We start from the raw sequence: 18614 nt of genomic DNA, 5'->3' as shown, positions 1-18614 counted from the left end.
TCAGGAGGGCCGTCCCCACTCCAGACTTCACGGCTCCGGGGCCCCACGAGTCCCTCTGGGCCCCGATGATGATATAGTGATCTGAGAGAAACACAGACCGCCGGTTAAACACTCATCTGCTGATCTATGGCTCTCATAATCTCATAACATGTGCGGCACGGTCTGACCGGGTTCGATTTTGCCCTCGATGGATGCGAAGATGTTGTTGAGCAGCACCGGCTTCATGGTGTTATAGACGGCCATCTTCACCCTGCGCTCGCCGGGCCCCGTGAAGCCCGGCCCCAAAACACACTGAACGTATGGTAAACGGCCCTGCCAGCCCCGCGGACAACTGGAGCCGGACAACTGACTGAAAACACACACAAACACATCAAACTCATGATACAGAGGCTGCGGCTCAGCAATGAAAGGGGCGGGGCTAACCTCAGCAGCTTGGAAGCGACGTTGGCGCTGATTGGCTGAGCCAGGATGATTGGCAGGCCTGAGGACTGGGTGGAAGGGAACTGGGTGTGGTTAAAGGAGGGAAACCCAGGTGTGAACGGGTCACCGGAGCCCAGGTGCACCTGCCGTGATGAGAAATGACTGTAAACTATGTCTAGACACATTTAAACACATAATAAACATCAACTTTAGTGAAGGTTTGAGGATACTGTGCTGGAAATCTCACTTGGAGAGGTTTGACAAGCCTTGGACTTTATAATTAAGAAACATTATAAAAAGTAACGGATTTCTGATGATGTAAAATGATTTAATTAAGAAAAGAGACAAAAAAAGATTATTTTAAAGATATTTTAATATATCCTTTATCACTAGAAGGATTTTGAAAAGCATTGTATTCCTTTAAAATAGCAGTACAAAAAAAATTACAACGAAGTGATTTTTATGTTTAAATGTTCTCATGAAAAAGCAGTTTTAAATACTAGTATAGCTCTATTAAAAAGGAGTAAATAATGTCTCAAAAACAGACAAATTCTGGCACATTTCAACTCTTAAAAACTAAGGAAAAAGTAACTAAACAGACTATAAAAAGCTTATTTTAATCAGTTTTTTAAAACACTTTTTTCCTGAAAAGGCACAGCAGTATAAAAAAAAAAGTATTTGAAAAATACCACATGAAGTAAAATAAGATTTTTTTATTTTTTCATGAAAAAGTGCAATATAGACATGAACAGTCTTTAAATATTTAAGACTCAAATTTCAAACTCTAAAAAAGTAAGGAAAAATTAACTAGTAAAGAATACAGAGACAAACGTTTAATTATAATACTATTATAATCTGTTTGTTTTTTCTCTTAAAACAGACAGCAGTGTTAAATACATAAAGATAAAAATCACGCTTACCTTTAAATATAAAGTTTTGTATTTTTTTTATAATATTTTTGTGTGTTTTATATTGAATTTGCTGTTTTATTTTAAAATAGTATTTAATTTAGTCCGTCAAAGGATTAATTGTGATTAATCGCATCCAAAATAAAAGTTTTTGTTTACAAGATGTATATATGTATACATACAGTATATATTTTGAAAATATTTACATTTATTTACATGTATATATTTATATTCATAATATATAAATATATTTAATATATACATGTAACATATTTTTTCTGAAATATATACATGCATTTATGTGTATTTATATATATATATATATATATATATATATATATAATAAGGTAATACTTTACAATAAGGTGTCATTTGTTAACATTAGTTAATGTATTAATTAACACAAACAAACAACGAACAATGCATTTATTAATCTTTGTTAATGTTAGTTAATAAAAATACAGTTATTGTTTATTCATGTTAGTTCACAGTGCATTAACTAATGTTAACAAACACAACTTGTGATTTTAATAATGCATTAGTAAATGCTGTAGAAGTATTCTTAGTTCATGTTAACTAATGTATTTAACTAATGTTAACTAATGAACCTTATTGTAAAGTGTTACCCATAATAAATATACACAGCGCACACACATATATTATGTAAACAAAAACTTTTATTTTGGATGCGATTAATCACGATTAATCCTTTGACAGCACTAATTTAATTGTTAGCATTTTATTTAGATTATTTTAAAATCATTTATTTTTATTTGACATGAAAAAATTAGATTTTTTTTTTTTCAGTTTTATGATTTTATAAATGTTAGTGTTTTACTTCAGTAAAGTCAGAGTACGCACGTGTTCAGAGATGACGGCGTTGCTGTGGAGACCGAGTCGCCGTGGATCCTGTGGGACGTCGGCGGGGTCGGGGTAGATGAGAACGCCCACAAGCCCCGCCTCCTGTGCATGCCACACCTTCTCTGCGAAGCTCACGGCTCCTCCCACCCTCGCCACGGCGATGGAGCCGTTGAGGGCGACGCCCATCGCACGCAGTTGATCGAAGTCCTCGCGCCGGCCGTAGTTCACGTACACCACGCCTCCCTGCGCAACAACACACGCTAAAACTAGTGCTGGCAGAATTAGTGTTACGCATGCAATTCATTTTTCCAGTTTAACGGCGTTATGTCAATAAAAACTAATTTCCCTGTCCTGTCAGCCATTATACTGTGCTTGTAACACATGCTCTTCAATCACACACACAAATGCGCCGGCACGCACTGTATATAATTTCATATGAAAGCGCAAAATAAACTACGAGCATGCAATGACATAGTTATGTCGTCAATTAAGTCATGAAATTACCAAAAAGGCGATTAAAGCTGCATTAAATATGCATGTAATTATTTCTTATATATGGGTCAGATGCGTGTTAGATCCGTGGTACGTTCAGCAGCGGCAGCTCTTAAAGTGATAGCAGCCAAATAACAATCATCTGCTGTAATGACTGTTAATCACAGAACTAAAGAAAAAAAAAAAAAGAGGAAATCAATAACTTTCATAGCTTTAAGGAATCATCTATATGTAATTTAGAACTTAGTGTTCAATTTCTGTAAATGTGCGATCAATTAGTTTTGTTGTTTTTTTTTATTGATTGACAGCACTAATTAAAACACTACTGATGCGCTACGCTGGTTAATGCGTGGTTGCCATGGTTACCGTGGCTGTTCCCGTGGCACTGTAGGCGCAGTATCCCTCGCTGTCCAGCGGAATGTCCTCCAGCTCCACCCCCTCGGCATCCACCAACCAGAGCGCGTTCCGCTGCGTCCTGTGGGAGCAGGGCAGGCGTGTGATTGGCTGAAGCGGCGCTGGCTCGGCGAATGGCAGACGGACGCTCACCTGGAGGGAAACTGCAGCGTGGCGTAGTGCGAGTCGGTCCAGGTGTGATCCATGCGCAGGTTCTGCAGGTTCTGCAGGATTTCTCTGGCCACCGCGTTTCCTTCTGAGGACCCCGGAGGATGAGAGGCCCGACTCACACGCCTGAGTAAAAACACCACATCAACACCAACAGGACCCAAGCCACAGGTCAAAGGTCACATCTGTTCTCACCGGACTCATTTTGGTTAATGGTCACATGACATGCCACATGTTTATTTTGATAGTTTATATTTTAAAATAATTTACTAACTTTAATCTTTAATTAATTACTAATAAGTGTTTTATATTTATTTTAAAATAATTTTATTTTTATTTTACATTTTTATGATTTAATAAATGTTTAGTGTTTTGTATTGTTTTAATTAAAAAACTTATTTTAATTTGACATTACGATTTATTAAATTTAGTTTATTGATTTAGATTTTTATTTTAAAATACTTTAATTATGCTATGATTTAATTTTTAGCAAGTGTTTTATTTTGGTTCTGAATTAATTTGATTGTTGAAGTATTTGAATTATAAATTTTTATGACTTCAGAAATTGTGTTTTATTTTGATTTGCTTTATTTTAAAATATTTATTTTTCAATTTTAACTTTTTATGGTTTAATTTTTAGTAAGTTATATTTTGACATTGTTTTATTTTAATTGTATACCTGATATAATAATTTTTAGCAATTGTTTTTTATATTTAGTTTCATTTTTGTGATTCAATTATTAAAATTATAATTTTTTACAGTTTTATTTTAAAATCACATTTTTATCATTTAGTCATTTTATTGATGTATTTTTTTAATTTGACATTTTTAGTGTTTTATTTTGATTGTCTTCTATCCTAAAATTATTTTATTTTACTTTCATGACTTATGTTTTGTAAACGTTATATTTTGATTGTTTTACTTTAAAATGATTTATTTGTTTTAATCGTATCATTTATTTAACATTTGTTCAGTCAAGTGCAGCTTGTTGTAGAGAGAGAAGCAGCTGCTGACCTGAGCGTGGTCTCAATCCTCTCCTCCTTCAGGTACTTCTTCAGCATCTCTCTGAGCTCTGCCATGTACATGACGCCTCCCTCGGGCGAGTGTTGAGCTCCGGCCGCGTCGCTCAGAGGAATCAGATCGCCGTCGTTCCCGCACAGACCACACATTCCACGGAACGCCACGTATCCCAGCAGGAACGCTGAGGACGAGAGCCACGCTGAGAACACAGCACTAGTGCACACTACAGACGGCACACTACTGGACTGAACGAGTGTGTGTCATGACAACATGCAGTGACGGTCAAACACTGGGGTCACATGACCTCACGCCACACTGCAGGAGCAAGTCATTGTTTCAAATTAAAACACATACTAAAAATGAACTCATAAAACTGTCAAATTTAAATAGATTATTTTAAAATGAAAACAAATCATAATAAAGCACTTACTTAAAGATTAAATGTGTGTTAGTGTGTGTGTGTGTGTGTGTGAGTGTGCATGTAAGAGTGTGCGTGTGAGAGTGTGTATGCGTGTGTGAGAGTGTGTATGCGTGCGTGTGTGTGTGTGTGTGTGTGAGAGTGTGTGAGAGTGTGTATGCGTGCGTGTGTGTGTGTGTGTGTGAGAGTGTGTGAGAGTGTGCATGTAAGAGTGTGCGTGTGAGAGTATGCATGCGTGCGTGTCTGTGTGCGTGTGAGAGTGTGTATGCGTGTGTGTGTGTGCGTGTATGAGAGTGTGTATGCGTGTGTGTGTGTGTGTGTGTGTGTGTGTGCGTGTGCGAGAGTGTGTATGCGTGTGTGTGTGCGTGAGAGTGTGTATGCGTGTGCGTGAGAGTGTGTATGCGTGTGTATGCGTGTGTGTGTGTGTGCGTGTATGCGTGTGTGAGAGTGTGTGTGTGTGTGTGTGTGTGAGTGCTGACCTGTGGTGAAGATCAGCAGGCCGCTCAGAGTCAGGTAGACGGCTGCTTTCCTGCGGTCCATTTGCTGCTGCAGCATCAGTGCGCTGGTGATGTCACTGTTCAGCGTGACCTCTGACCCCTCCTCCAGAGGGACCAGCTTCAGCTCAACGGCCAGGGCTCGCTGCCGGACTCCGCCCCCTTCCTCCACACCCTCATTCTCCTGAGCTCCGCCCCCTGCTGCCTACTCACACACAACCAACTGTCAATCAACTCAAGAATAAACGAGCGATCAATGTGTTTACAGTAATAAACGTAGTGATTTCAAATATCACTGTTTTCAAGTATAATCATAACACACATTCACATGAGATTCACTCATTCAAAATTGGCCCATTATCATATGCAATTATTTTTCCAGTTTAATGTGTTAAAAATATCTAACGCAGTTAACGCAGGGGTTGGCCAGCTCTTAAAGTGATGTCTGTTAAAGAACAAAAGAAAACAAAAGAGGAAATCAATCACTTTTGTAGCTTTAAGAATTCATTTATATTTAATTTTGAATTTTTTGTTGGACAACTTTATTGAATTTCTGTATATTTCCTACTTACTGAAGGGCACAGGTAGCTAATATGACATTTATTATAATGGGTTTATGTGACGTTGTTATTTTTTAAAGTCTAAATTGATAGCTCTCATTTATACTGTTGAATGGCTAGTCAATGGTTAAATATTAGGAAAAAAATAACAATTTTATAGAAACATTAGTAGTATTGGTATCAGTGATACTGGCCTTCAGTCATAAAAATATGCCACTGAACAAATATTAAAAATATATCGTCTTTATGTTGTTTCTACATTAATTTGAAGATTGAATGTGAAATTTTTTTATAGTGCAAAAATGACTGAAACTGTCAGAAACACAGAAAAAATAGAAATGAATGCATAAACTTGTATTTAAGTTGATAAATAAATTAATGAAATGATGAACAAATGATTTAATGAATGAATGAGTGAAGCTCTTACTCCAGAAATCAATCCTGTGACAGAATCCATCATCTTCTTTAACACCTGTAACACACACACACACACACACACACACACACACACACGGTTAAATAGAGACATTACATAGACTTCTATTGCTAGTTATAAATAACCTATAAGGAACATTTCACACAACAGTGGTCACATGTGCTTTTTATTGTCATGATTCCTAATGAGAGTCTCAGCAGCACAGATCAGCCACACTGACTCTGATTATCTGTGTCATGCTGGAAACTCCTGTGTTTTTGACCTGATCGGTGAATCAACAGATGTGATGCAACACCGGCCGCGCTTGAACTCATTTCCCATCAATCCCTGCGCTGACGACATCACGGCCATCACTTGCATTCCTCAGTCTATCTCTGCTGTCCAGCGACAGATAAACCACAGCACCAGACACACCCGCCAGCACCAAACACACACACACACACACACATACAAACACACACATATACACACATACACACGCACTCAAACACACACATATACACACACATACAAACACACACATATACACACATACACACTCAAACACACACATATACACACACACGCACTCAAACACACACATATACACACATACAAACACACACATACAAACACACACATATACACACATACACACTCAAACACACACATATACACACACACACACGCACTCAAACACACACATATACACACATACAAACACACACATATACACACATACACACTCAAACACACACATATACACACACACACGCACTCAAACACACACATATACACACATACACACTCAAACACACACATATACACACACACGCACTCAAACACACACATATACACACATACAAACACACACATATACACACATACAAACACACACATATACACACATACACACTCAAACACACACATATACACACACACGTACTCAAACACACATATACACACATACACACACACATATACACACACACACGCACTCAAACACACACATATACACACATACACACTCAAACACACACATATACACTCAAACACACACACACGCACTCAAACATACACATATACACACACACGCACAGACACACACTCTCTCACACACACACACACACACTCACTCACAGACACACTCACAGACACACACACAGAAAAACACACACACACACAGAGACATATGCAAACACAAACACACACACTCTCTCTCACACACAGACACACACACTCACGCAGACACACACACAGAGACATACGCACAGACACACGCACAAACGCAGACACACACATTCTCTCACACACAGAGACACACACTCACTCACACAAACGCAGACACACGCACAGACACACACTCTCTCACACACACACACACACACACTCACTCACAGACACACTCACAGAAAAACACACACACACACAGAGACATATGCAAACACAAACACACACACTCTCTCTCACACACAGACACACACACTCACGCAGACACACACACAGAGACATACGCACAGACACACGCACAAACGCAGACACACACACTCTCTCACACACAGAGACACACACTCACTCACACAAACGCAGACACACGCACAGACACACACACACACACACACACAAAGTCTCTCTCTCACACACACACTCTCTTTCTCTCTCTCTCTCAATTCAATTAAATTCAGCTTTATTAGCATGACTGTGTAACACAATGTTGCCAAAGCATTAACCTATATATATATATATATATATATATATATATATATATATATAACAACAACAACAAAAAAACAACAAATAATAATAAATAAAATCCATCTAAATAAATGAAAAGATAAAGTAAGTCAGTTTGAAGTTAATCATGTGTAATATCTATCATTGTGAATGGTTAATACATATTTAGCAGCTAGTGCAGCTGTTATCATCTTCTCCAAGTAAGAAGGGCATTTTCTCAGTATCACTAAGTTCAGTAAATGATGGGATCAGGGCTTCAGATCTGGGGAGAAATGTTTCCCTCACATTGTGATATTTAGGACAAACCAGCAGAAAGTGTTTCTCGTCCTCTATTTGCTGTAGATCAGTGTCTACAGATCCTCTGCTCTCGCTCTGGCCATGTTTGTCTGTGTCTAACTCTCTCTATTTCTAAATCAGGGTTACTTCAACTGTATTTGGAGAGGATTTGTCTTTCTTTAAATGGTTTAATCAATAAATAATTGGTAAATTTAGTGGTTCTGTTTAGGGTCGAGTAGCTTTTTTGGAGTTTATTTTGAAGGTCAAAGTGTATTTCATGAGTGTCTTTTAGATTTTTGCCAATTTGTTTAATAATGGTTTTTGGGTTGAAGCTGTATTCAGCGAGGAGCTGGGTTTTATGGACTAGCTGAAGAGCGAGTGTGTTTAGAGGATGAGATTCTGGAGGGCTTTATATCAGATTGAATCAGGATCAGATCGATGGAGGTGATGCCAGACCTGAACACATCTCTTCTGGATCTCAGTCTTCAGTGGGAATAAGCCTAAATCAGCTCTGCAGGCATCACTGAACTTAAAAAATAATAATAATAATAAATAAAAATAAATAAATAAATCACAAGAATGAGGTTAAACTGACTTGAAAATGTGAAATTAAAATAAATAAATTATTTTAAAATAAAACAAATCAAAATAAAGCACTTACTAAAAACTGATCAAATCATAAAAACATCCAATTAAATTAATTATTTTAAAATTAAACAAATCAAAACAAAACACTTGCTTAAATCAAATCACAAAAATGATTTTAATTTGATTAATTAAATGATTTTAAATTACACCAAAACAAAATAACTTACTAAACATGTATTAAATCAAAAGTGTAAAATTATCTAAATTATTTCAAATGAAAAATAAATAAAAATAAAACACTTACTAAACATTAAGTATTAAATCAAAAATGTAAAATTAAACTAAATAATTTTTCAAATAACTTTAAAATAAAACAGTTTTTCTACAAAATTAATTAAAAACACAGAAGTCCAAATCGAAACAAAATAAATTATTTTAAAATAAAACAATAAAAAAACACCTAAAACATTATTACAATATAAAAATGTCTAATTAAAATCAAACATGTTTTTTTAAATAAAAAAATACAAAACAACACTTTTTAGTAATTAATTAAATAATTAAAATGCCAAATCACAATAAATAATTTTAAAATAGAAACTATCAAAATAAAACAGTTTCTAAAAAAACAGGAATTATTTTATTTGTTATTCTGCATATCATAACGGACATCAGAGAACCGTGAACATGTGAATGTGTTGTTAAATTATTGAAATATTAGCTTAAAATCTCAGGGGTCTTCAAGTAAATATTAGAGCTCAAAAGGGAAGTTTGGGAATCTCTGCATCAGATCCTCCAGCAAAACCAGCATCTGAACCTCCTCAAATTGAGAATATGAGACTCGAACAGACACGACAAAAGATATTAGTCCTCAAAAACACAACTTACACAATAAACCGGTACCACTAACCACCAACACTAACTAAACCCTCCAGAAGGTTCTTCCTTCAATGTGAATTCATGACTTCAGAAGTAGTTCTCCCTTTGAAGCTTTATTTACTCTCCTGCTGCACATATTGATTTCTATTACAAACACACACAGAGCCAATGTCCCCATACACACACACACACACACACACACACAGATCTGCCGAAGACAGAAGTGTGTGCTTGATAAGAGCAGTTAAAATGAGCAATATTCACCAAGCACAACTGACATAGTGTGTGACGAGAAGATATCAGACCTCCAAAAACACAAACATGTGAAAAACCCCACTGAAATCATGTCATGTGATCATGTGAGGAGTTTTAATGTGTGACATACCTGCTGTCCTGCTGCCGTCTGACTGATCAATGACCATCTGTAAGCTCCGCCTCCAGACGCTCTTCTGTCAGGAGCTCCGCCCACTTAGCGCTAATCTGTGAGGAGCTCCGCCCCCTGAGTGCTCGTCTGTGAGGAGCTCCGCCCACTGAGCGCTCGTCTGTGAGGAGCTCCGCCCACTGAGCGCTCGTCTGTGAGGAGTTCCGGCCCCTGAGTGCTCGTCTGTGAGGAGCTCCGCCCCCTGAGCGCTCGTCTGTGAGGAGCTCCGCCCCCTGAGCGCTCATCTGTCATCTGCTCAGTTCTGGCCCCACAGCCTTTCCTACTCTGTGATTGGTTAGTGCTGAGAGACTTCAAGCTGAACTGATATTTAAGATATACAAATCTATAAATCAAACGTAACGAATCAAACATAATTCTGTTTATTTCTATTTCTGAACAAGAGTTTTATCTTATTTTAGTTTTATCTACTACAATTAAAAAAAAATATATAATAAAAATATAATAATTTATTACAAACATAATTCAGTGAACGAGTGAAAAGCTCAAGAACAGCAGCAGAACATCAAACATGCCACTCTCCACTCTCCACAGACACATGCAACTCTCCACTCTCCGCTGATACATGCCACTCTCCGCTGACACATGCCACTCTCCGCTGACACATGCCACTCTCCACTGACACATGCCACTCTCCACTCTCCACTGACACATGCCACTCTCCACTGACACATGCCACTCTCCGCTGACACATGCCACTCTCCGCTGACACATGCCACTCTCCACTGACACATGCCACTCTCCACTGACACATGCCACTCTCCACTGACACATGCCACTCTCCACTGACACATGCCACTCTCCACTGACACATGCCACTCTCCACTCTCCACTGACACATGCCACTCTCCACTCTCCACTGACACATGCCACTCTCCACTGACACATGCCACTCTCCGCTGACACATGCCACTCTCCACAGACACATGCCACTCTCCACTGACACATGCCACTCTCCACTGACACATGCCACTCTCCACTCTCCACTGACACATGCCACTCTCCACTGACACATGCCACTCTCCACTGACACATGCCACTCTCCACTGACACATGCCACTCTCCACTCTCCACAGACACATGCCACTCTCCACAGACACATGCCACTCTCCACTGACACATGCCACTGTCCACTGACACATGCCACTCTCCACTCCCCACTGACACATGCCACTCTCCACAGACACATGCCACTCTCCACTGACACATGCCACTCTCCAATGACACATGCCACTCTCCACTCTTCACTGACACATGCCACTCTCCACTCTCCACTGACACATGCCACTCTCCACTCCCCACTGACACATGCCACTCTCCACAGACACATGCCACTCTCCACTGACACATGCCACTCTCCACTCTCCACTGACACATGCCACTCTCCAATGACACATGCCACTCTCCACTCTCCACTGACACATGCCACTCTCCACTCTCCACTGACACATGCCACTCTCCACTCCCCACTGACACATGCCACTCTCCACAGACACTCTCCACTGACACATGCCACTCTCCACTCTCCACTGACACATGCCACTCTCCACTGACACATGCCACTCTCCAATGACACATGCCACTCTCCACTGACACATGCCACTCTCCACTGACACATGCCACTCTCCACTCTCCACTGACACATGCCACTCTCCACTGACACATGCCACTCTCCACTGACACATGCCACTCTCCACTGACACATGCCACTCTCCACTGACACATGCCACTCTCCACTCTCCACTGACACATGCCACTCTCCACTGACACATGCCACTCTCCGCTGACACATGCCACTCTCCATTGACACATGCCACTCTCCACTGACACATGCCACTCTCCACTGACACATGCCACTCTCCACTGACACATGCCACTCTCCACTGACACATGCCACTCTCCACTCTCCACTGACACATGCCACTCTCCACTGACACATGCCACTCTCCACAGACACATGCCACTCTCCACTGACACATGCCACTCTCCACTGACACATGCCACTCTCCACTGACACATGCCACTCTCCACTCTCCACTGACACATGCCACTCTCCGCTGACACATGCCACTCTCCGCTGACACATGCCACTCTCCGCTGACACATGCCACTCTCCACTGACACATGCCACTCTCCACTGACACATGCCACTCTCCACTGACACATGCCACTCTCCACTGACACATGCCACTCTCCACTGACACATGCCACTCTCCACTCTCCACTGACACATGCCACTCTCCACTGACACATGCCACTCTCCACAGACACATGCCACTCTCCACTGACACATGCCACTCTGCTCTCTCCACTGACACATGCCACTCTCCACTCTCCACTGACACATGCCACTCTCCGCTCTCCACTGACACATGCTACTCTCCGCTCTCCACTGACACATGCTACTTTCCACAGACACATGCCACTCTCCACTGACACATGCCACTCTCCACTGACACATGCCACTCTCCACAGACACATGCCACTCTCCACTCTCCGCTGACACATGCCACTCTCCACTGACACATGCCACTCTCCACTGACACATGCCACTCTCCACTGACACATACCACTCTCCACTGACACATGCCACTCTCCACTCTCCACTGACACATGCCACTCTCCACTGACACATGCCACTCTCCACAGACACATGCCACTCTCCACAGACACATGCCACTCTCCACTGACACATGCCACTCTGCTCTCTCCACTGACACATGCCACTCTCCGCTCTCCACTGACACATGCCACTCTCCGCTCTCCACTGACACATGCTACTCTCCGCTCTCCACTGACACATGCTACTTTCCACAGACACATACCACTCTCCACTGACACATGCCACTCTCCACTGACACATGCCACTCTCCACAGACACATGCCACTCTCCACAGACACATGCCACTCTCCACTCTCCATTGACACATGCTACTCTCCGCTGACACATGCCACTCTCCACTGACACATGCCACTCTCCACTGACACATGCCACTCTCCACTGACACATGCCACTCTCCACTCTCCACTGACACATGCCACTCTCCACTGACACATGCCACTCTCCACTCTCCACTGACACATGCCACTCTCCACTGACACATGCCACTCTCCACTGACACATGCCACTCTCCAATGACACATGCCACTCTCCACTGACACATGCCACTCTCCACTCTCCACTGACACATGCCACTCTCCAATGACACATGCCACTCTCCACTCTCCACTGACACATGCCACTCTCCACTGACACATGCCACTCTCCACTGACACATGCCACCCTCCACAGACACATGCCACTCTCCACTGACACATGCCACTCTGCTCTCTCCACTGACACATGCCACTCTCCACTCTCCACTGACACATGCCACTCTCCACTGACACATGCCACTCTCCGCTGACACATGCCACTCTCCACAGACACATGCCACTCTCCACTGACACATGCCACTCTCCACTGACACATGCCACTCTCCACTGACACATGCCACTCTCCACTGACACATGCCACTCTCCACTCTCCACTGACACATGCCACTCTCCACTGACACATGCCACTCTCCGCTGACACATGCCACTCTCCGCTGACACATGCCACTCTCCACTGACACATGCCACTCTCCACTGACACATGCCACTCTCCACTGACACATGCCACTCTCCACTGACACATGCCACTCTCCACTGACACATGCCACTGAAAACCGGAAGTGCCACCGAGCATAGTGGCATGTGCCAATGGCATCTGTGCGTCAGATGTCATGTCACTTAATGTTAAAACTGCTGCTGCCGGTAAGGCAGAGCTATCTTGCTAGCTGGTTTGCCTTCATGTGATGTGATATAATGTTAATCTTACCTTCAGCCCTCGATCCAGTTGCTGTATCCCTTTAACAAAACAGTTCGTGGGATTCGACATCTTTCGTCGGCCCATTTTTCGACATCTAAAGTATTAAATCTCGGTAGCAGCTCTAGGTTGGTAGTCCAAGTCATTGTTGTTTACCTTTACTTCCGGGTTTCCTCCCACCAGAGCCTCGCTTTCGATTTCATGGCGGCTGCGTGAAATCGGCGTATAAACATGCTTTTAGTCCCGGGGGCCTGTTCCATAAAACAAGTTTACCAAATAAGCCAGGCTTATTTCAGTAATTCTGATTTATTTTCACTTGATTTGGTTTCTGAAAGCAAAATTACCATAGCTCAAGCTCAGTAACTGTGGCAATTTATGCTGGCAAACTAACCTGGGGGCTGTTCCATAAACCAAGATTAGAGTATAAGACAGGCTTATTTCGGTTAGTCAGGCTTATTTTTGGTAGATTCGGTTTCATAAATCAAACTTAAAAAAGTTCAAACTCAGTCACCGTGGCAACTTATGCTGGCAAACTAACCTGGTCCGGAGCAGGCTAACTGTCAGGCTAAGCTGAGCTCCTCTAACTCTGACCAATAGGAACGCATCCATATTACCACTGACTCTCTCACATACAGTCAGTTTCATTTATTATCGGTACAAAAATAAAAGTATACAGAAAATACACCTTAAATAATCAAATAAATAAAAAATAGGCTACAACCAACTGTATTTAATGTATTGTGCCCAAAATGTAGGCGAAGGACATTTTAACATAGTTAAATCAGAAGTTTCTAGCCATGCAGCCTTTCTCTCTGAATTTATGACAGCTGTACCTTTTATGGTTATTAGAACATTAAAACATTACAATCTAAAATGGCTCTTTAAAGCATTAAAGCATAAAAACACAATCAAAAGTTAAAATCACTGAATTAAAAATGTAAATTTATAATAGAAATCAGAGTACATTTTAACTGATAAGAGGAACACACATTTAACTCATTTGAGCTAGTGATTAACAGTTGCTGCTATCATAAAAATACACTTATATGTAGTAAAATTCTATGTGTCACATTTAATGTCCAACAAATATTTTAGCAGAATGTATATTTTATTCAGAATTCTTGCGCTAGTATTCTATTCTGCTCTGTCTGTGTAGCGCGCATGCGCCGCAGCGCTCGTTCTCTCGCATAAGCCCCGCCCACTCCTGACAGCTAAATGGATATATTTGCATGGCTTTCTGACATTTACAGATGTAAAAAATATACCTGTGACGTATCAGTTATGCACTGAGGAAAACACAATGTTTCAAATGCGTTAAACAGCACAAATATTCGCTGTTTGCTATGGTGGATCGATTTGATCCATGATCGACATTAAGGGCTGCTTCAGAATAAGCGTGTACGTCACATTATCCTGACTCACTGAACCTGGATAGCATTAGTCAGACTGCGTGAACTTGAATTGTCGTTTATGGAACCGCTTTAGTCCCGATTGATTTGTTAGGTTATTTCAAGTCAGGTTTTGGACTTTAATCCCCGTTTTTCTTAGCGTCTTTTATGGAACAGGCCCCCGGTGTCCTCATGTATGAAATCAACGTCCTGTATAACAGTAGGTCATATTTTAATTTGAATCCCCTTAACATTTTCCTGAGATGCTGATTTATGACACACAATTTAAAAATTAGACAGATTTAAATTATATACAAAATATTGTCATATTTCCATAAGAGTGTCATTAAATTAATTTCAGACATTTTTGAAGAGCATGGAGAGAGAGGTGATGGTGAAACATCCAATCATTTGGTATCTCTCTGAAAAGCCCTGAATGTGCTCTGTACAGGACATCCAGACTTAACACTGTGGCATGTATAGTCTCATCTATGTATAGAAATTCACTCATAATGTCCTCATATGTCAATATTACCGTTTTTTCTGTATTTTTGATCGAGTAAATACAGCCTTGATGAGCAGATGAGACAGAAGAGATCAAAAATAATAAATCAATAAAACATTTAGTCTTACTAAAAGAATAAAATAAACTGTATTTAATATCAGTATTTAATTCAGTCATGTTACTCACATTAATCTTTTTCACAAACATTTTTTATAAATTGTGAAAAATACTTATTGCTGCATATTAAATAAGCTAAATGCATGACTTATATTTTTTGGTGGTGGCACAGGGGTCTTTAATAATACTTAATGTCCACTATATACTATGCCATAATTCTTTTTATTATTATGCAAGTGAAGAAAGTGACAATATTTACATGTCAAATCCAGGAACTGCCATAATTCTGATATATTAACTGAATTGTTTTCGCTGTTGAAAGATTAAATCAAGCGCAGCACATTGCCCGTGTTTCTGCTTGTAAAATACTGAATTAACAGGTTTATCAGTTATTACGTGGTGTATAGTGCTGATAGCTTTATACTGTTCTGATGCTACATATCTACACTAGTTCAATAATTAAGGGAGAACCATTGAATATATTTATATATATATATATTTATCATTGAAACATGTAAGAATGATTTGATATTTGACCACTATTGTGGTATAATAATCCTGTGTGAAACTACTATTCTATATCTCTACATTACACCAAGTACAAACAGCATCTTGTATAGTTTTTCTTTGGATAAGAATCAAAAGTGTGTTAATTAACACAAATTAAATGTGCTATTCCTTCACTGGCTGTACAAGTGTTGTATTTAATGTTGGTGGTGGACGTATATTTGATGGCTTTTAGCTCTTATGGATTTAACTCTGAAAGCTTTTGTTAGAAAGTTTCAGTCAACTGTGTCATTATCCTCGTTCAAATGTATTAAGTTTTATTTTTATTTATTAAAGTAACTATCTAGTCTGTAAATTTTTTTTTAATAATAATGCATTAAATATTTGGACTTTTTTAGATTTCATTTAAAAATAAAAAATGTTAAACATTGCCTTAAAAGGACATCAAAAAGAGTGTTTTAAGTTTTATCTTTAACTGTAGAAGCTGCTAGATAATAATAATAATTTGGTACATTTATATAGCGCTGTTCTGGGTACTCAAAGCGCTTTACATACAAGGGTGGTGTCTCCTCGTCCACCAGCAGTGTGCAGCATCCACCTGGATGATGCGACGGCAGCCATAGCGCTCCAGAACACCCCCCACACACCAGCTACAGGTGGAGAGGAGACTGAGTGATGAAGCCAATCAGTGTACGGGGATGATTAGGAGGCCATGAGGGTCAGGGGTCAATGGGCAAATTTGGCCAGGATGCCGAGGTTACACCTCTACTCTTTTTCGAAGGACATCCTGGGATTTTTAATGACCACAGAGAGTCAGGACCTCGGTTTAACGTCTCATCCGAAGGACGGTGCTTTTTACAGTATAGTGTCCCCGGCACTACACTGGGGCATTAGGGCCCACACAGACCACAGGGTGAGCACCCCCTGCTGGCCTCACTAACACCTCTTCCAGCAGCAACCTATAGTTTTCCCAGGAGGTCTCCCATCCAGGTACTGACCAGCTCAACCCTGCTTAGCTTCAGTGGGCAACCAGTCTTGTGCTGCAGGGTGATATGGCTGCATAGATATATTCGGCCAACACAGACTTGTTGCTGTAGTAGTTTTGTTACTCTGAATCTACTCTGCATCTCTTAATGCACATGTCTATTTGTGAGATGGTCCTTACTGCAGAACAAAAGATCCAGAGGGCGTGGTTGGATCTATCCAACTCCTCCCACCTTACATTTACCTGAACCTACCCGTCTCCACCTCCAGCCCCGCCCCCTGGACCTCTGTCTGTCAGATAGTTCAATAGGCACTGATTTCAAGGAAAGGCACACAACCCTATCTATATTTTATCATACAATTTAGTTTTTTTCAAGAAATATATAAGAGCTTTATGGGTTTTATAAGAACTATTTAATATACTCTGCAAAGTAAAATAATTTATGCCAGCATTCTTTAATTCCTCTTTCACTTTCCAATGCCCTACAATTTATCAGCACATGTTCTACTGTTTCAGGAAGTCCACAATGATTACATGTTTTCCTGTCATCCAGAGCGATTTATTAAGAGCAGCGTGTCTAGATAATATTACTATATCCTCTCTTCTATTTCCATAAGCAGTTCTTACTTGACCAACCTGTTTTTGGATATTATACAAATGTCTTCCTTTGTTTTCTCATCTCTCTTGCCACAAGTTTTTATTAAACTTTTTATTTCTAATTTACTTAACGGTACCTGTATATCAAGATTCATATGCTTAAGAATCACACCAATCAAATCATTTCTGACCTTTATGTGCAGAGTTTGCTGATTTGGGCATGGACAAAAAAATCTATTATATGATTATAATTTTATATAATCTATTAATTTGAAGTAGATTCAAATTTATTTTATTATAATGAATAATCACAATAATTTATAATTTACTTGAATTAATATTATAGTTTAAAAATAACTGTAATTCCCACGTATTTTCGCCACGGAATAAAAATATAAAAAGGCAACTGTGATTTTTTTTAAATCTAACAATTCGTTTATATTTCGTGACTGAAATTAATAATTGCGAGAAAAAAGTCGCAATTACCTTTTTTATATTTTTATTCCGTGGCGGAAAACAAGTGTCAATTGTGTTGGGCAAAAGCAAAAACGATTCGATAAAAAATATATATATATAATATATAATAATAAAAATGATAC

The 18614-nt window shown here is 39.9% G+C and overlaps 1 protein-coding gene across 1 annotated transcript in view; it reads right to left on the bottom strand.

Annotated features, from left to right (window-relative positions):
* The window catches only part of tfr2 (transferrin receptor 2), a 25032-nt gene extending 10950 nt beyond the window's left edge, over positions 1-14082 (bottom strand). Inside the window, exons 1-11 of the mRNA XM_079403045.1 lie at positions 13929-14082; positions 10013-10333; positions 6163-6207; positions 5161-5380; positions 4258-4444; positions 3228-3368; positions 3048-3156; positions 2190-2432; positions 424-563; positions 168-349; positions 1-81 (exon numbers count right to left, since the gene is read on the bottom strand). The exon at positions 1-81 is cut by the window's left edge and continues 39 nt beyond it. Of these exons, the coding sequence (XP_079259171.1) occupies positions 1-81; positions 168-349; positions 424-563; positions 2190-2432; positions 3048-3156; positions 3228-3368; positions 4258-4444; positions 5161-5380; positions 6163-6195 (1336 nt within the window). The 5' untranslated portion in view covers positions 6196-6207; positions 10013-10333; positions 13929-14082. The remainder of the gene's footprint in view (positions 82-167; positions 350-423; positions 564-2189; positions 2433-3047; positions 3157-3227; positions 3369-4257; positions 4445-5160; positions 5381-6162; positions 6208-10012; positions 10334-13928) is intronic.
* Between the last annotated feature and the right edge of the window lie 4532 nt (positions 14083-18614).

This window comes from Barbus barbus (genome assembly GCF_936440315.1).
Source record: "Barbus barbus genome assembly, chromosome: 41".
NCBI lineage: Eukaryota > Metazoa > Chordata > Actinopteri > Cypriniformes > Cyprinidae > Barbus > Barbus barbus.
Note: the sequence above shows the minus strand (reverse complement) of the source record. Positions and strands in the feature narration are given on the sequence as shown.